This window comes from Oncorhynchus keta, unplaced genomic scaffold (genome assembly GCF_023373465.1).
Source record: "Oncorhynchus keta strain PuntledgeMale-10-30-2019 unplaced genomic scaffold, Oket_V2 Un_scaffold_785_pilon_pilon, whole genome shotgun sequence".
Taxonomy (NCBI): domain Eukaryota; kingdom Metazoa; phylum Chordata; class Actinopteri; order Salmoniformes; family Salmonidae; genus Oncorhynchus; species Oncorhynchus keta.
In genome coordinates, this window is record NW_026291000.1 from 103,972 (window position 1) to 123,887 (window position 19,916).

Genomic DNA, 19,916 nt, shown 5'->3' on the forward strand with positions numbered 1-19,916 from the left:
GTCTGTCTGTTTGGGTCTCTCTACCTGCTGTCAGTCTGTCTGTCTGTTTGGGTCTCTCTACCTGCTGTCAGTCTCTCTGTCTGTTTGGGTCTCTCTACCTGCTGTCAGTCTCTCTGTCTGTTTGGGTCTCTACCTGCTGTCAGTCTGTGTCTGTTTGGGTCTCTCTACCTGCTGTCAGTCAGTCTGTTTGGGTCTCTCTACCTGCTGTCAGTCTGTCTGTTTGGGTCTCTCTACCTGCTGTCAGTCTCTCTGTCTGTTTGGGTCTCTCTACCTGCTGTCAGTCTCTGTCTGTTTGGGTCTCTCTACCTGCTGTCATTCTGTCTGTTTGGGTCTCTCTACCTGCTGTCAGTCTGTCTGTTTGGGTCTCTCTACCTGCTGTCAGTCTGTCTGTTTGGGTCTCTACCTGCTGTCAGTCTCCCTGTCTGTTTGGGTCTCTCTACCTGCTGTCAGTCTCTCTGTCTGTTTGGGTCTCTCTACCTGCTGTCAGTCTGTCTGTTTGGGTCTCTACCTGCTGTCAGTCTCTCTCTGTCTGTTTGGGTCTCTCTACCTGCTGTCAGTCTCTCTGTCTGTTTGGGTCTCTCTACCTGCTGTCAGTCTCTCTGTCTGTTTGGGTCTCTCTACCTGCTGTCAGTCTCTCTCTGTCTGTTTGGGTCTCTTTACCTGCTGTCAGTCTCTCTCTGTCTGTTTGGGTCTCTCTACCTGCTGTCAGTCTCTGTCTGTTTGGGTCTCTCTACCTGCTGTCAGTCTCTGTCTGTTTGGGTCTCTCTACCTGCTGTCAGTCTCTCTGTCTGTTTGGGTCTCTACCTGCTGTCAGTCTGTGTCTGTTTGGGTCTCTCTACCTGCTGTCAGTCTGTCTGTTTGGGTCTCTCTACCTGCTGTCAGTCTGTCTGTTTGGGTCTCTCTACCTGCTGTCAGTCTGTCTGTTTGGGTCTCTCTACCTGCTGTCAGTCTCTCTGTCTGTTTGGGTCTCTCTACCTGCTGTCATTCTGTCTGTTTGGGTCTCTCTACCTGCTGTCAGTCTGTCTGTTTGGGTCTCTCTACCTGCTGTCAGTCTGTCTGTTTGGGTCTCTACCTGCTGTCAGTCTCCCTGTCTGTTTGGGTCTCTCTACCTGCTGTCAGTCTCTCTGTCTGTTTGGGTCTCTCTACCTGCTGTCAGTCTGTCTGTTTGGGTCTCTACCTGCTGTCAGTCTCTCTCTGTCTGTTTGGGTCTCTCTACCTGCTGTCAGTCTCTCTGTCTGTTTGGGTCTCTCTACCTGCTGTCAGTCTCTCTGTCTGTTTGGGTCTCTCTACCTGCTGTCAGTCTCTCTCTGTCTGTTTGGGTCTCTTTACCTGCTGTCAGTCTCTCTCTGTCTGTTTGGGTCTCTCTACCTGCTGTCAGTCTCTCTGTCTGTTTGGGTCTCTCTACCTGCTGTCAGTCTCTCTGTCTGTTTGGGTCTCTCTACCTGCTGTCAGTCTCTCTGTCTGTTTGGGTCTCTCTACCTGCTGTCAGTCTCTCTGTCTGTTTGGGTCTCTCTACCTGCTGTCAGTCTCTCTGTCTGTTTGGGTCTCTCTACCTGCTGTCAGTCTCTCTCTGTCTGTTTGGGTCTCTCTACCTGCTGTCAGTCTCTCTGTCTGTTTGGGTCTCTCTACCTGCTGTCAGTCTCTCTCTGTCTGTTTGGGTCTCTCTACCTGCTGTCAGTCTCTCTCTGTCTGTTTGGGTCTCTCTACCTGCTGTCAGTCTCTCTCTGTCTGTTTGGGTCTCTCTACCTGCTGTCAGTCTCTCTGTCTGTTTGGGTCTCTCTACCTGCTGTCAGTCTGTCTGTTTGGGTCTCTCTACCTGTCTGTCTCTCTACCTCAGTCTCTCTGTCTGTTTGGGTCTCTCTACCTGCTGTCAGTCTCTCTGTCTGTTTGGGTCTCTCTACCTGCTGTCAGTCTCTCTCTGTCTGTTTGGGTCTCTCTACCTGCTGTCAGTCTCTCTCTGTCTGTTTGGGTCTCTCTACCTGCTGTCAGTCTCTCTGTCTGTTTGGGTCTCTCTACCTGCTGTCAGTCTCTCTGTCTGTTTGGGTCTCTCTACCTGCTGTCAGTCTCTGTCTGTTTGGGTCTCTCTACCTGCTGTCAGTCTCTCTGTCTGTTTGGGTCTCTACCTGCTGTCAGTCTGTCTGTTTGGGTCTCTCTACCTGCTGTCAGTCTCTCTCTGTCTGTTTGGGTCTCTCTACCTGCTGTCAGTCTCTCTCTGTCTGTTTGGGTCTCTCTACCTGCTGTCAGTCTCTCTCTGTCTGTTTGGGTCTCTACCTGCTGTCAGTCTGTCTGTTTGGGTCTCTCTACCTGCTGTCAGTCTCTCTCTGTCTGTTTGGGTCTCTCTACCTGCTGTCAGTCTCTCTCTGTCTGTTTGGGTCTCTCTACCTGCTGTCAGTCTCTCTCTGTCTGTTTGGGTCTCTCTACCTGCTGTCAGTCTCTCTCTGTCTGTTTGGGTCTCTCTACCTGCTGTCAGTCTCTCTCTGTCTGTTTGGGTCTCTTTACCTGCTGTCAGTCTCTCTCTGTCTGTTTGGGTCTCTCTACCTGCTGTCAGTCTCTCTGTCTGTTTGGGTCTCTCTACCTGCTGTCAGTCTCTGTCTGTTTGGGTCTCTCTACCTGCTGTCAGTCTCTCTGTCTGTTTGGGTCTCTACCTGCTGTCAGTCTGTGTCTGTTTGGGTCTCTCTACCTGCTGTCAGTCTGTCTGTTTGGGTCTCTCTACCTGCTGTCAGTCTGTCTGTTTGGGTCTCTCTACCTGCTGTCAGTCTCTCTGTCTGTTTGGGTCTCTCTACCTGCTGTCAGTCTCTGTCTGTTTGAGTCTCTCTACCTGCTGTCATTCTGTCTGTTTGGGTCTCTCTACCTGCTGTCAGTCTGTCTGTTTGGGTCTCTACCTGCTGTCAGTCTCCCTGTCTGTTTGGGTCTCTCTACCTGCTGTCAGTCTCTCTGTCTGTTTGGGTCTCTCTACCTGCTGTCAGTCTGTCTGTTTGGGTCTCTACCTGCTGTCAGTCTCTCTCTGTCTGTTTGGGTCTCTCTACCTGCTGTCAGTCTCTCTGTCTGTTTGGGTCTCTCTACCTGCTGTCAGTCTCTCTGTCTGTTTGGGTCTCTCTACCTGCTGTCAGTCTCTCTCTGTCTGTTTGGGTCTCTCTACCTGCTGTCAGTCTCTCTCTGTCTGTTTGGGTCTCTCTACCTGCTGTCAGTCTCTCTCTGTCTGTTTGGGTCTCTCTACCTGCTGTCAGTCTCTCTCTGTCTGTTTGGGTCTCTCTACCTGCTGTCAGTCTCTCTCTGTCTGTTTGGGTCTCTCTACCTGCTGTCAGTCTCTCTCTGTCTGTTTGGGTCTCTACCTGCTGTCAGTCTGTCTGTTTGGGTCTCTCTACCTGCTGTCAGTCTCTCTCTGTCTGTTTGGGTCTCTCTACCTGCTGTCAGTCTCTCTCTGTCTGTTTGGGTCTCTCTACCTGCTGTCAGTCTCTCTCTGTCTGTTTGGGTCTCTACCTGCTGTCAGTCTGTCTGTTTGGGTCTCTCTACCTGCTGTCAGTCTCTCTCTGTCTGTTTGGGTCTCTACCTGCTGTCAGTCTCTCTCTGTCTGTTTGGGTCTCTCTACCTGCTGTCAGTCTCTGTCTGTTTGGGTCTCTCTACCTGCTGTCAGTCTCTCTCTGTCTGTTTGGGTCTCTCTACCTGCTGTCAGTCTCTCTCTGTCTGTTTGGGTCTCTCTACCTGCTGTCAGTCTCTGTCTCTCTCTCTCTCTTCCTCCCTTACCTCTCTCTCTCTTCCTCCCTTACCTCTCTCTCTCTTCCTCCCTTACACCTCTCTCTCTTCCTCCCTTACCCCTCTCTCTCTTCCTCCCTTACCTCTCTCTCTCTTCCTTCCATTACCTCTCGCTCTCTTCCTCCCTTATACCTCTCTCTCTTCCTCCCTTACCTCTCTCTCTTCCTCCCTTACCTCTCCCCCCACCTCCAGGTTAGACACCAGCTCCCTGTATGATGACCTGAAGGAGAACTTCTCTTCCTACCTGCCACTACATGTTCAGAGGCTGCACCAGCTCGACTCTGAGAAGGTACACACACTATCTGCTGTTGATTAGTCGTGTCTGACCTTGATCTCTCTCTCTCTGCTGTTGATTAATCGTGTCTGACCTTGATCTCTCTGCTGTTGATTAATCGTGTCTGACCTTGATCTCTCTGCTGTTGATTAATCGTGTCTAACCTTGATCTCTCTGCTGTTGATTAATCGTGTCTAACCTTGATCTCTCTCTCTCTGCTGTTGATTAGTCGTGTCTGACCTTGATCTCTCTCTCTCTGCTGTTGATTAATCGTGTCTGACCCTGATCTCTCTCTCTCTCTCTCTCTCTGCTGTTGATTAATCGTGTCTGACCCTGATCTCTCTCTCTCTCTCTCTCTGCTGTTGATTAGTCGTGTCTGACCTTGATCTCTCTCTCTCTCTCTCTCTCTGCTGTTGATTAGTCGTGTCTGACCTTGATCTCTCTCTCTCTCTCTCTGCTGTTGATTAATCGTGTCTAACCTTGATCTCTCTCTCTCTCTCTCTGCTGTTGATTAATCGTGTCTGACCTTGATCTCTCTCTCTCTCTCTCTGCTGTTGATTAATCGTGTCTGACCCTGATCTCTCTCTCTCTCTCTCTCTGCTGTTGATTAGTCGTGTCTGACCTTGATCTCTCTCTCTCTCTGCTGTTGATTAGTCGTGTCTGACCTTGATCTCTCTCTCTCTCTCTCTGCTGTTGATTAATCGTGTCTGACCTTGATCTCTCTCTCTCTCTCTCTGCTGTTGATTAGTCGTGTCTAACCCTGATCTCGCTCTCTCTCTGCTGTTGATTAATCGTGTCTGACCTTGATCTCTCTCGCTCTCTCTCTCTGCTGTTGATTAATCGTGTCTAACCTTGATCTCTCTCTCTGCTGTTGATTAATCGTGTCTAACCCTGATCTCGCTCTCTCTCTGCTGTTGATTAATCGTGTCTGACCTTGATCTCTCTCGCTCTCTCTCTGCTGTTGATTAATCGTGTCTGACCTTGATCTCTCTCGCTCTCTCTCTCTGCTGTTGATTAATCGTGTCTAACCTTGATCTCTCTCTCTCTGCTGTTGATTAATCGTGTCTGACCTTGATCTCTCTCTCTCTGCTGTTGATTAATCGTGTCTGACCTTGATCTCTCTCTCTCTGCTGTTGATTAATCGTGTCTGACCTTGATCTCTCTCTCTCTGCTGTTGATTAATCGTGTCTGACCTTGATCTCTCTCTCTCTGCTGTTGATTAATCGTGTCTGACCCTGATCTCTCTCGCTCTCTCTCTGCTGTTGATTAATCGTGTCTGACCCTGATCTCTCTCGCTCTCTCTCTGCTGTTGATTAATCGTGTCTAACCTTGATCTCTCTCGCTCTCTCTCTGCTGTTGATTAATCGTGTCTGACCTTGATCTCTCTCTCTCTCTCTCTCTGCTGTTGATTAGTCGTGTCTAACCCTGATCTCCCTCTCTCTCTGCTGTTGATTAGTCTCGTCTAACCCTGATCTCTCTGCTGTTGATTAGTCGTGTCTAACCCTGATCTCTCTCTCTCTCTCTGGTGTTGATTAGTCTCGTCTAACCCTGATCTCTCTGCTGTTGATTAGTCGTGTCTAACCCTGATCTCTCTCTCTCTCTGGTGTTGATTAGTCTCGTCTAACCCTGATCTCTCTGCTGTTGATTAGCTGTCTAACCCTGATCTCTCTCTCTCTCTCTCGCTGCTGTTGATTAGTCGTGTCTAACCCTGATCTCTCTCTGCTGTTGATTAGTCCCGTCTAACCCTTATCTCTCTCTCTCTCTCTGCTGTTGATTAATCGTGTCTAACCCTGATCTCCCTCTCTCTGCTGTTGATTAGTCGTGTCTAACCCTGATCTCCCTCTCTCTCTGCTGTTGATTAATCTCATCTAACCCTGATCTCTCTCTGCTGTTGATTAGTCGCGTCTAACCCTTATCTCTCTCTCTCTCTCTCTCTCTCTCTGCTGTTGATTAGTCGTGTCTAACCCTGATATCTCTCTCTGCTGTTGATTGGTCGCGTCTAACCCTGATCTCTCTCTCTCTCTCTCTCTCTGCTGTTGATTAGTCGCGTCTAACCCTTATCTCTCTCTCTCTCTCTCTCTCTGCTGTTGATTAGTCGTGTCTAACCCTGATCTCTCTCTCTGCTGTTGATTAGTCGCGTCTAACCCTTATCTCTCTCTCTCTCTGCTGTTGATTAGTCGCGTCTAACCCTTATCTCTCTCTCTCTGCTGTTGATTAGTCGCGTCTAACCCTTATCTCTCTCTCTCTGCTGTTGATTAGTCGTGTCTAACCCTGATCTCTCTCTGCTGTTGATTAGTCACGTCTAACCCTGATCTCTCTGCTGTTGATTAGTCGCGTCTAACCCTGATCTCTCTCTCTCTCTCTCTGCTGTTGATTAGTCGTGTCTAACCCTGATCTCTCTCTCTCTCTTTGCTGTTGATTGGTCGCGTCAACCCTGATCTCTCTCTGCTGTTGATTGGTCGCGTCTAACCCTGATCTCTCTCTTTCTCTGCTGTTGATTGGTTACGTCTAATCCTGATCTCTCTCTCTCTGCTGTTGATTAGTCGCGTCTAACCCTGATCTCTCTCTCTCTTTGCTGTTGATTGGTCGCTTCTAATCCTGATCTCTCTCTCTCTCTGCTGTTGATTGGTCGCGTCTAACCCTGATCTCTCTCTCTCTGCTGTTGATTATTCGCGTCTAACCCTGATCTCTGCTGTTGATTATTCGCGTCTAACCCTGATCTCTCTCTCTCTGCTGTTGATTGGTCGCGTCTAACCCTGATCTCTCTCTCTCTGCTGTTGATTATTCGCGTCTAACCCAGATCTCTCTCTCTCTCTGCTGTTGATTAGTCGCGTCTAACCCAGATCTCTCTCTCTCTGCTGTTGATTAGTCGTGTCTAACCCTGATCTCTCTCTGTAGGAGCGCCTGAAGCGCCTGGGTGACATCGTAACGGCCTCTGACATGGTTCTGTCTCAGATCGACCAGACGGCCCTGGCAGTCTACCTCACCTTAAAGACCGACCCTCGCCCTGACGCTGCCACAATCAAGAGGTACACCACTAAGTCTTAGTTTGGGTCCCAAATGGCACCCTATTAGACCAGAGCCCTATAGAACCCTGTTCCCTATATAGTGCACTACTTTAGACCAGAACCCTATTCCCTATATAGTGCACTACTTTAGACCAGGGCCCTATAGAACCCTATTCCCTATATATAGTGCACTACTTTAGACCAGGGCCCTATAGAACCCTATTCCCTATATAGTGCACTACTTTAGACCAGAGCCCTGTTCCCTATATAGTGCACTACTTTAGACCAGGGCCCTATAGAACCCTATTCCCTATATAGTGCACTACTTTAGACCAGAGCCCTGTTCCCTATATAGTGCACTACTTTAGACCAGGGCCCTATAGAATCCTATTACCTATATATAGTGCACTACTTTAGACCAGGACCCTATAGAACCCTATATAGTACACTACTTTAGACCAGGGCCCTACAGAGCCCTATTCCCTATATATAGTGCACTACTTTAGACCAGGACCCTATAGAACCCTATTCCCTATATATAGTGCACTACTTTAGACCAGAGCCCTATAGAACCCTATTCCCTATATAGTGCACTACTTTAGACCAGGGCCCTATAGAGCCCTATTCCCTATATATAGTGCACTACTTTAGACCAGGACACTATAGAACCCTATATAGTACACTGCTTTAGACCAGGGCCCTATAGAACCCTATTCCCTATATATAGTGCACTACTTTAGACCAGAGCCCTATAGAACCCTATTCCCAATATATAGTGCACTACTTTAGACCAGGGCCCTATAGAGCCCTATTCCCTATATAGTGCACTACTTTAGACCAGGGCCCTATAGAACCCTATTCCCTATATAGTGCACTACTTTAGACCAGGGCCCTATAGAACCCTATTCCCTATATAGTGCACTACTTTAGACCAGGGCCCTATAGAGCCCTATTCCCTATATATAGTGCACTACTTTAGACCAGGGCCCTATAGAACCCTATTCCCTATATAGTGCACTACTTTAGACCAGGGCCCTATAGAGCCCTATTCCCTATATAGTACACTACTTTAGACCAGGGCCCTATAGAACCCTATTCCCTATATATAGTGCACTACTTTAGACCAGGGCCCTATAGAACCCTATTCCCTATATAGTGCACTACTTTAGACCAGGGCCCTATAGAACCCTATTCCCTATATAGTACACTACTTTAGACCAGGGCCCTATAGAACCCTATTCCCTATATATAGTGCACTACTTTAGACCAGGGCCCTATAGAACCCTATTACACCTTTAGACCAGGGCCCTATAGAACCCTATTCCCCTATATAGTGCACTACTTTAGACCAGGGCCCTATAGAACCCTATTCCCTATATATAGTGCACTACTTTAGACCAGGGCCCTATAGAACCCTATTCCCTATATAGTACACTACTTTAGACCAGGGCCCTATAGAACCCTATTCCCTATATAGTGCACTACTTTAGACCAGGGCCTATAGAACCCTATTCCCTATATAGTACACTACTTTAGACCAGGGCCCTATAGAACCCTATTCCCTATATAGTGCACTACTTTAGACCAGGGCCTATAGAACCCTATTCCCTATATAGTACACTACTTTAGACCAGGGCCTATGGGCAATAGGGCTCCATTCAGGGTTCATCCTTAGACAGTCAGGTCACAACAGATTGTCTGTCTGTTAAATCCGTTAAAACCACTCCCCTTTACCTCATTTCTATTGGACAGAGAATTTGATATCTAATAGAACTTCCTGTTTCTGTGTGTTTCCTGCAGTGACATGGAGAAGCAGAAATGTTCCCTGCTGGATGCTCTGTGTAGGAAGGGCTGTGCCCTGGCTGACCTGGTACTGCTGCCTGCTCCACCCCAGGACGGGGCTGGGGGGCCGGAGAGGCTGGGGAGGCTGGGGGGCCGGAGACGGGGCAGAGACAGGGGCTGAAGAGGAGGCGGTGACCAGCTCTGACGACGCCCAACAGGGCAGGGCCAAAGCCTTGACAGACACCTTCTGGGAGCTGCAGAAGTGGGTGGAGCTAACGGACTCTAAGGTGAGGAGAAGAGGTGTGGCCGGCTGTTTCCACGACGATCCCCGGCTTTACGCCACAACTAACTTGCAGTGGATGATATGTCAACGGTAACTTACATGTGAATCATCCATCTCGATCTTTCTCCCAATTTGTGATGGTTTGACCCCCTTCCTCCCCAGGTGCTGACGTTCTCCTACAAACATGCACTAGTCAATAAGATGTACGGCAGAGCCCTGAAGTTTGCCTCCAAGATCGTAGAAGATAAACCCAGTAGAGAGAACTTGAAGAACTGCATTCAGGTTAGAAACACATCTACTTCCTGTTAGTCAGCCTCAGTCCAACTACCTGGTACATCTACTTCCTGTTAGTCATGTTTTACAGCCTCAGTCCAACTACCTGGTACATCTACTTCCTGTTAGTCCTGTTTTACAGCCTCAGTCCAACTACCTGATACATCTACTTCCTGTTAGTCATGTTTTACAGCCTCAGTCCAACTACCTGGTACATCTACTTCCTGTTAGTCCTGTTTTACAGCCTCAGTCCAACTACCTGATACATCTACTTCCTGTTAGTCAGCCTCAGTCCAACTACCTGATACATCTACTTCCTGTTAGTCCTGTTTTACAGCCTCAGTCCAACTACCTGATACATCTACTTCCTGTTGGTCATGTTTTACAGCCTCAGTCCAACTACCCGATACATCTACTTCCTGTTAGTCATGTTTTACAGCCTCAGTCCAACTACCTGATACATCTACTTCCTGTTAGTCCTGTTTTACAGCCTCAGTCCAACTACCTGATACATCTACTTCCTGTTAGTCCTGTTTTACAGCCTCAGTCCAACTACCTGATACATCTACTTCCTGTTAGTCATGTTTTACAGCCTCAGTCCAACTACCTGATACATCTACTTCCTGTTAGTCCTGTTTTACAGCCTCAGTCCAACTACCTGATACATCTACTTCCTGTTAGTCATGTTTTACAGCCTCAGTCCAACTACCTGATACATCTACTTCCTGTTAGTCATGTTTTACAGCCTCAGTCCAACTACCTGATACATCTACTTCCTGTTAGTCCTGTTTTACAGCCTCAGTCCAACTACCCTACTACATCTACTTCCTGTTAGTCTTAGACTAGCAGTGTTTAATCTGTCTGTTACACTTGAACCAAGAGACTAAAGCTCAGAGACATTCAGATAGCAATCTACTTCCTGTATGGTGACATCACGTCCTGTTTGTTTCCAGGTAATGCGGTCCTTGGGCTGGATGCACTGTGCCACTTTCACAGAGAACTGGCTGCCCATCATGTACCCTGCCGACTACACTCCCTTCTAGACACTCTGTTACACACACACACACACACACACACACACACACACACACACACACACACACACAGCAGTCATGGATTGACCTCACAAACATAAACACACATCTGAAAACAGTCAGTTTTTTTTTTTTTACCCAGTCTTGAAGATTTCAACCCAGACACATTTTCAGAGCTTCTTGTTAAAATAAAAACCCTCCACTGTTGTTCAGTTGTAGATAGAAAGATGAAGTCCCAGAACGGATTGGGTCGTTTCATCTTTACCTGATATTTTTGTTCTGAATGTTTCACCCTCCTGAATGAACCCCGGTCTGTAGAAAGGTACCGACACGCGTCATAATACACATTATAAACAGGCAATATAACATGTTACTATTCTCCCTGAGCGATTTTTAAATGTGTGTGTGTGTGTGTGTGTGTGTGTGTGTGTGTGTGTGTGTGTGTGTGTGTGTGTGTGTGCATGTCTGTGTGTTGTGAATCCCTGGAAAGTGTGTCCCTGTGTGTGTGTGTGTTCCACAGTGATGTGTGTGTCCTCGCTTTTGAATCCCTCAGCCTCCCTCCTTTCCTGATCCTCCTCCCTCCTTTCTTCCCTCCTTTCCTCCCTCCTTCCCTACCTCCTTTCTCTGTACTGTAAATTAAGCATTTGAGGTTTTCGTTACGGTCTGAAGTTCAGGGTTCATCTGTCTCATTCTGTCTTCTCGTTGCCAACGACAGTCTCTCCTAATGGCCTTAACTTTAATCAACCACGGGACCGTCAGCGCCGTCCAACTCTGACTCCAGATCGATCAGAACAACCTCCTCATATCGCTCTGGGTGTGGCCCAAACACCACCCTATTCCCTATATAGTGCACTTCTTGTGATTAGAGCCCCGCGGGGGGGGTTTCGTACGGCTGTGATTTGAAAGCAGTGCACTCTATAGGGAATAGGTTAACATTTGGGAGGCATCCTATCGGTTCTCTCTGCTGGTGTCAAAAGACCTTTCGGATAAAAATTAATGGGATGTCTTGTATTTACATTACAACTCAAAAACTTAGTCAAATAAACGACAATATTTTACGGAATGTTAAGATTTTAAGGAAATGTACTTTTTAGTATTATTTTATAACCATATTCTTCCTGGACGACGTGTGGAAAGTACAAACACACAGTTTTGTTATCACTGTAATGGAATTATGTCACAAATGAATAAAAATATTTGGAAGAGTAATTGTATTGAGTGTCTTATGAGTGTCTTATGAGTGTCTTATGAGTGTCTTATGAGTGTCTTATGAGTGTCTTATGAGTGTCTTATGAGTGTCTTATGAGTGTCTTATGTCTGTCTTATGTCTGTCTTATGTCTGTCTTATGAGTGTCTTATGAGTGTCTTATGAGTGTCTTATGTCTGTCTTATATGAGTGTCTTATGAGTGTCTTATGAGTGTCTTATGAGTGTCTTATATGAGTGTCTTATGTCTGTCTTATGTCTGTCTTATGAGTGTCTTATGAGTGTCTTATGAGTGTCTTATGAGTGTCTTATATGAGTGTCTTATGAGTGTCTTATATGAGTGTCTTATGAGTGTCTTATGAGTGTCTTATGAGTGTCTTATGAGTGTCTTTATGTAGTTATCTGATCCACCAGTGGACTACTTAGGACTTCCTATATCCAGAACCCATTTTATATCCAGAACCCATTTTATATCCAGAACCCATTTTATATCCAGAACCCATTTTATATTTTATACCCATTTTATATCCAGAACCCATTTTATATTTGACCAATAGAAACTAGAACAAAGACAACAAAGCACATATATTTTTAATATTTAATATCCAAATTTTCCAAGTACATGTTTTTAAAGAAAAAGGAAACTGAAGCGTTACATCGTGGAACCCATTTTGAGCCTTTTTGTTGTTGTATGTGGGACATATTTGGGAGATGGACCGTCGCTAGGCAACAGTCCCGAAACGCGATTGAGAGAACAAGGGACTTCTGAAGCTTCAAGTAAGCCAATGTTACTAAACTAGTTAGGTTGAATCCGTTTAAAGTGAAACCAATTAATTATGAAATGTAGTGAATATATGAACCGTTAGTGCAAGGATGTCATTGTAAAAATCTTACCGGCATGAAATTAGTTTCCAATCGTTCAGATAGTTGCGTTGTAACATTTTGACGGGCTGTTTCTTTCTGCCTGTCTACTGCTATCGTTACGCTGAGTTGACTGTAAAAGATGAATTGCTAAAGTTAGCTAAGTAGTGATTAGGGACCGTTAGCCATTTTTAAAATGAGCAGGATACGTTTTTGAAGGAACTGTGTCGAGCCAACTGGGACAGCCAACTGCCTGGCTAGACTACCATACACACCCTTCTACCATCATGCATTGCCTCAGTCAGAAACTCTGGCTAGACTACCATACACACCCTTCTACCATCATGCACTGCCTCAGTCAGAAACTCTGTCTCGACTACCATACACACCCTTCTACCATCATGCACTGCCTCAGTCAGAAACTCTGGCTAGACTACCATACACACCCTTCTACCATCATGCACTGCCTCAGTCAGAAACTCTGGCTAGACTACCATACACACCCTTCTACCATCATGCACTGCCTCAGTTAGAAACTCTAGCTAGACTACCATACACACCCTTCTACCATCATGCACTGCCTCAGTCAGAAACTATTGTCTAGACTACCATACACACCCTTCTACCATCATGCACTGCCTCAGTCAGAAACTATTGTCTAGACTACCATACACACCCTTCTACCATCATGCACTGCCTCAGTCAGAAACTATTGTCTAGACTACCATACACACCCTTCTACCATCATGCATTGCCTCAGTCAGAAACTCTGGCTAGACTACCATACACACCCTTCTACCATCATGCACTGCCTCAGTCAGAAACTCTGGCTAGACTACCATACACACCCTTCTACCATCATGCACTGCCTCAGTTAGAAACTCTGGCTAGACTACCATACACACCCTTCTACCATCATGCACTGCCTCAGTCAGAAACTATTGTCTAGACTACCATACACACCCTTCTACCATCATGCACTGCCTCAGTCAGAAACTCTGGCTAGACTACCATACACACCCTTCTACCATCATGCACTGCCTCAGTCAGAAACTCTTGTCTAGACTACCATACACACCCTTCTACCATCATGCACTGCCTCAGTCAGAAACTCTGGCTAGACTACCATACACACCCTTCTACCATCATGCACTGCCTCAGTCAGAAACTCTGGCTAGACTACCACACACACCCTTCTACCATCATGCACTGCCTCAGTCAGAAACTCTGGCTAGACTACCATACACACCCTTCTACCATCATGCACTGCCTCAGTCAGAAACTCTGGCTAGACTACCATACACACCCTTCTACCATCATGCACTGCCTCAGTCAGAAACTCTGGCTAGACTACCACACACACCCTTCTACCATCATGCACTGCCTCAGTCAGAAACTCTGGCTAGACTACCATACACACCCTTCTACCATCATGCACTGCCTCAGTCAGAAACTCTGGCTAGACTACCATACACACCCTTCTACCATCATGCACTGCCTCAGTCAGAAACTCTGGCTAGACTACCATACACACCCTTCTACCATCATGCACTGCCTCAGTCAGAAACTCTGGCTAGACTACCATACACACCCTTCTACCATCATGCACTGCCTCAGTCAGAAACTCTGGCTAGACTACCATACACACCCTTCTACCATCATGCACTGCCTCAATCAGAAACTCTGGCTAGACTACCATACACACCCTTCTACCATCATGCACTGCCTCAGTCAGAAACTCTGTCTCGACTACCATACACACCCTTCTACCATCATGCACTGTCTCAGTCAGAAACTCTGGCTAGACTACCATACACACCCTTCTACCATCATGCACTGCCTCAGTCAGAAACTCTTGTCTAGACTACCATACACACCCTTCTACCATCATGCACTGCCTCAGTCAGAAACTCTTGTCTAGACTACCATACACACCCTTCTACCATCATGCACTGCCTCAGTCAGAAACTCTGGCTAGACTACCATACACACCCTTCTACCATCATGCACTGTCTCAGTCAGAAACTATTGTCTAGACTACCATACACACCCTTCTACCATCATGCACTGCCTCAGTCAGAAACTCTGTCTCGACTACCATACACACCCTTCTACCATCATGCACTGCCTCAGTCAGAAACTATTGTCTAGACTACCATACACACCCTTCTACCATCATGCACTGCCTCAGTCAGAAACTCTGTCTCGACTACCATACACACCCTTCTACCATCATGCACTGCCTCAGTCAGAAACTATTGTCTAGACTACCATACACACCCTTCTACCATCATGTACTGCCTCAGTCAGAAACTCTTGTCTAGACTACCATCTCATCCCAATTATATCCAAATATAAAGGCCAATATAGCTTGGAAAGACAATCAGTGCAGCCTCTTTCAGATCACGTTTGTCAATATTCCCTCATCTCTCTCCTCTCCCACATTACAGACATTATGAGTGGCTTCTCTAGTCTTTTAGTTAACTGTTAGTCTGTAAAAGGTCTAGATAACAGGTTAACTATTATCCTGTTATCTCTACCCCTTCTACAGACATTATAACTGTTATCTCTACCCCTTCTACAGACATTATAACTGTTCTCTCTACCCCTTTTACAGACATTATAACTGTTATCCTGTTATCTCTACCCCTTCTACAGACATTATAACTGTTCTCTCTACCCTTCTACAGACATAACTGTTATCTCTACCCCTTCTACAGACATTATAACTGTTCTCTCTACCCCTTCTACAGACATTATAACTGTTATCTCTACCCCTTCTACAGACATTATAACTGTTATCTCTACCCCTTCTACAGACATTATAACTGTTCTCTCTACCCTTCTACAGACATTATAACTGTTCTCTCTACCCTTCTACAGACATAACTGTTATCTCTACCCCTTCTACAGACATTATAACTGTTATCTCTACCCTTCTACAGACATTATAACTGTTCTCTCTACCCCTTCTACAGACATTATAACTGTTATCTCTACCCTTCTACAGACATTATAACTGTTCTCTCTACCCTTCTACAGACATAACTGTTATCTCTACCCTTCTACAGACATTATAACTGTTCTCTCTACCCTTCTACAGACATAACTGTTATCTCTACCCCTTCTACAGACATTATAACTGTTATCTCTACTCTTCTACAGACATTATAACTGTTATCTCTACTCCTTCTACAGACATTATAACTGTTATCTCTACTCCTTCTACAGACATTATAACTGTTATCTCTACCCCTTCTACAGACATTACAACTGATATCCTGTTATCTCTACCCTTCTACAGACATTATAACTGTTCTCTCTACCCCTTCTACAGACATTATAACTGATATCCTGTTATCTCTACCCTTCTACAGACATTATAACTGTTATCTCTACTCCTCTACAGACATTATAACTGTTCTCTCTACCCTTCTACAGACATAACTGTTATCTCTACCCCTTCTACAGACATTATAACTGATATCCTGTTATCTCTACCCTTCTACAGACATTATAACTGTTATCTCTACCCCTTCTACAGACATAACTGTTATCTCTACCCCTTCTACAGACATTATAACTGTTATCTCTACCCCTTCTACAGACATTATAACTGTTCTCTCTACCCCTTCTACAGACATTATAACTGTTATCTCTACCCTTCTACAGACATTATAACTGATATCCTGTTATCTCTACCCTTCTACAGACATTATAACTGTTATCTCTACCCCTTCTACAGACATAACTGTTATCTCTACCCCTTCTACAGACATTATAACTGTTATCTCTACCCCTTCTACAGACATTATAACTGTTCTCTCTACCCCTTCTACAGACATTATAACTGTTATCTCTACCCTTCTACAGACATTATAACTGTTATCTCTACCCCTTCTACAGACATTATAACTGTTATCTCTACTCCTTCTACAGACATTATAACTGTTATCTCTACCCTTCTACAGACATTATAACTGTTATCTCTACCCCTTCTACAGACATTATAACTGTTATCTCTACTCCTTCTACAGACATTATAACTGTTATCTCTACCCCTTCTACAGACATTATAACTGTTATCCTGTTATCTCTACCCCTTCTACAGACATTATAACTGTTATCTCTACCCCTTCTACAGACATTATAACTGTCATCTCTACCCCTTCTACAGACATTATAACTTATCTCTACCCCTTCTACAGACATAATAACTGTCATCTCTACTCCTCTACAGACATTATAACTGTTATCTCTACTCGTCTACAGACATTATAACTGTTATCTCTACCCCTTCTACAGACATTATAACTGTTATCCTGTTATCTCTACCCCTTCTACAGACATAACTGTCATCTCTACCCCTTCTACAGACATTATAACTGTTATCTCTACTCCTTCTACAGACATTATAACTGTTATCTCTACCCTTCTACAGACATTATAACTGTTATCTCTACCCCTTCTACAGACATTATAACTGTTATCTCTACTCCTTCTACAGACATTATAACTGTTATCCTGTTATCTCTACCCCTTCTACAGACATTATAACTGTTATCTCTACTCCTTCTACAGACATTATAACTGTTATCTCTACCCCTTCTACAGACATTATAACTGTTATCCTGTTATCTCTACCCCTTCTACAGACATTATAACTGTTATCTCTACCCCTTCTACAGACATTATAACTGTCATCTCTACCCCTTCTACAGACATTATAACTGTTATCTCTACCCCTTCTACAGACATAACTGTCATCTCTACCCCTTCTACAGACATTATAACTGTTATCCTGTTATCTCTACCCCTTCTACAGACATAACTGTCATCTCTACCCCTTCTACAGACATTATAACTGTTATCTCTACTCCTTCTACAGACATTACAACTGTTCTCTCTACCCCTTCTACAGACATTATAACTGATATCCTGTTATCTCTACCCCTTCTACAGACATTATAACTGATATCCTGTTATCTCTACCCCTTCTACAGACATTATAACTGTTATCCTGTTATCTCTACCCCTTCTACAGACATTATAACTGTTCTCTCTACCCCTTCTACAGACATTATAACTGATATCCTGTTATCTCTACCCTTCTACAGACATTATAACTGTTATCTCTACCCCTTCTACAGACATAACTGTTATCTCTACCCCTTCTACAGACATTATAACTGTTATCTCTACCCCTTCTACAGACATTACCACTGTTATCTCTACCCCTTCTACAGACATTATAACTGATATCCTGTTATCTCTACCCCTTCTACAGACATTAAAACTGATATCCTGTCATCTCTACTCCTTTACAGACATTATAACTGTTATCCTGTTATCTCTACCCCTTCTACAGACATTATAACTGTTATCTCTACCCCTTCTACAGACATTATAACTGATATCCTGTTATCTCTACCCTTCTACAGACATTATAACTGTTATCTCTACCCCTTCTACAGACATAACTGTTATCTCTACCCCTTCTACAGACATTATAACTGTTATCTCTACCCCTTCTACAGACATTACCACTGTTATCTCTACCCCTTCTACAGACATTATAACTGATATCCTGTTATCTCTACCCCTTCTACAGACATTAAAACTGATATCCTGTCATCTCTACTCCTTTACAGACATTATAACTGTTATCCTGTTATCTCTACCCCTTCTACAGACATTATAACTGTTATCTCTACCCCTTCTACAGACATTAAAACTGATATCCTGTCATCTCTACTCCTTCTACAGACATTAAAACTGATATCCTGTCATCTCTACTCGTCTACAGATGTTATCCTGTCATCTCTACTCCTTCTACAGACATTATAACTGTTCTCTCTACCCCTTCTACAGACATTATAACTGTTATCTCTACCCCTTTTACAGACATTATAACTGTTCTCTCTACCCCTTCTACAGACATTATAACTGTTATCTCTACCCTTCTACAGACATTATAACTGTTATCTCTACTCCTTCTACAGACATTATAACTGTTATCTCTACCCCTTCTACAGACATTATAACTGATATCCTGTTATCTCTACCCTTCTACAGACATTATAACTGTTATCTCTACTCTTTCTACAGACATTATAACTGTTATCTCTACCCCTTCTACAGACATTATAACTGTTATCTCTACCCTTCTACAGACATAACTGTTATCTCTACCCCTTCTACAGACATTATAACTGTTCTCTCTACCCCTTCTACAGACATTATAACTGTTATCTCTACCCCTTCTACAGACATTATAACTGATATCCTGTTATCTCTACCCTTCTACAGACATTATAACTGTTATCTCTACTCTTTCTACAGACATAACTGTTATCTCTACCCCTTCTACAGACATTATAACTGTTATCTCTACCCTTCTACAGACATAACTGTTATCTCTACCCCTTCTACAGACATTATAACTGTTATCCTGTTATCTCTACCCCTTCTACAGACATTAAAACTGATATCCTGTCATCTCTACTCCTTCTACAGACATTAAAACTGATATCCTGTCATCTCTACTCCTTCTACAGACATTATAACTGTTATCTCTACTCGTCTACAGACATTATAACTGTTATCTCTACCCCTTCTACAGACATTAAAACTGATATCCTGTCATCTCTACCCCTTCTACAGACATTATAACTGTTATCTCTACTCCTTCTACAGACATTATAACTGTTATCCTGTTATCTCTACCCCTTCTACAGACATTATAACTGTTATCTCTACCCCTTCTACAGACATTATAACTGATATCTCTACCCTTCTACAGACATTATAACTGTTATCTCTACCCCTTCTACAGACATTATAACTGTTATCTCTACCCTTCTACAGACATTATAACTGTTATCTCTACCCCTTCTACAGACATTATAACTGTTATCTCTACCCCTTCTACAGACATTATAACTGTTATCTCTACTCCTCTACAGACATTATGACTGATATCATGTTATCTCTACTCCTCTACATACATTATAACTGTTATCCTGTCATCTCTACCCTTCTACAGACATTATAACTGATATCCTGTTATCTCTACCCTTCTACAGACATTATAACTGATATCCTGTTATCTCTACTCCTTCTACAGACATTATAACTGTTATCTCTACTCCTCTACAGACATTATAACTGATATCCTGTCATCTCTACTCCTCTACAGATGTTAAAACTGATATCCTGTCATCTCTACAGATGTTAAAACTGATATCCTGTCATCTCTACTCGTCTACAGATGTTAAAACTGTTTATCTTGCTGGACACTCATCCCATCATACCAACACAACGATATATTTAGAGAGGAGACCATCTGACACACACATCTATCCATTACCCAATCTCTGTTTACAAGCAGCATGTGTAATAGCAGTTTTGAGTCAGTGCTGTGGAGATATATATACACACACA

General features: G+C 44.2%; 1 protein-coding gene and 2 long non-coding RNA genes across 40 annotated transcripts in view; 1 reads left to right on the forward strand and 2 right to left on the reverse strand.

Moving 5' to 3' along the window:
• The window catches only part of tpp2 (tripeptidyl peptidase 2), a 106,576-nt gene extending 95,796 nt beyond the window's left edge, over nt 1-10,780 (forward strand). For both annotated transcript variants that reach the window (XM_052517437.1, XM_052517438.1), the window contains 6 exons: nt 3,946-4,042; nt 6,926-7,056; nt 8,836-8,952; nt 9,017-9,104; nt 9,263-9,382; nt 10,327-10,780. In XM_052517437.1, coding sequence (XP_052373397.1) covers nt 3,946-4,042; nt 6,926-7,056; nt 8,836-8,952; nt 9,017-9,104; nt 9,263-9,382; nt 10,327-10,416 — 643 coding nt within the window. In that variant the 3' untranslated portion in view covers nt 10,417-10,780. The remainder of the gene's footprint in view (nt 1-3,945; nt 4,043-6,925; nt 7,057-8,835; nt 8,953-9,016; nt 9,105-9,262; nt 9,383-10,326) is intronic.
• On the reverse strand, nt 196-3,937 carry LOC127929546 (uncharacterized). 31 transcript variants are annotated; one of them, XR_008135129.1, is made up of 7 exons: nt 3,366-3,937; nt 2,852-3,295; nt 2,305-2,783; nt 1,902-1,979; nt 1,630-1,746; nt 1,042-1,592; nt 196-975 (listed from the first exon to the last, which is right to left on the reverse strand). It is a non-coding gene; the product is annotated as an uncharacterized LOC127929546 (long non-coding RNA). The 31 variants fall into 31 exon arrangements; XR_008135112.1 differs by having other exon boundaries at nt 2,157-2,783; XR_008135108.1 differs by lacking the exon at nt 1,630-1,746 and having other exon boundaries at nt 1,042-1,629; nt 1,865-2,783; nt 3,366-3,550; nt 3,664-3,937.
• LOC127929547 (uncharacterized) lies at nt 9,393-10,320 on the reverse strand. Of its 7 annotated transcripts, none has more exons than XR_008135141.1 (3): nt 10,134-10,320; nt 9,675-10,031; nt 9,393-9,581 (listed from the first exon to the last, which is right to left on the reverse strand). It is a non-coding gene; the product is annotated as an uncharacterized LOC127929547 (long non-coding RNA). The 7 variants fall into 7 exon arrangements; XR_008135139.1 differs by having other exon boundaries at nt 10,083-10,320; XR_008135144.1 differs by having other exon boundaries at nt 9,675-10,005; nt 10,066-10,320.
• Nucleotides 10,781-19,916: the final 9,136 nt, after the last annotated feature.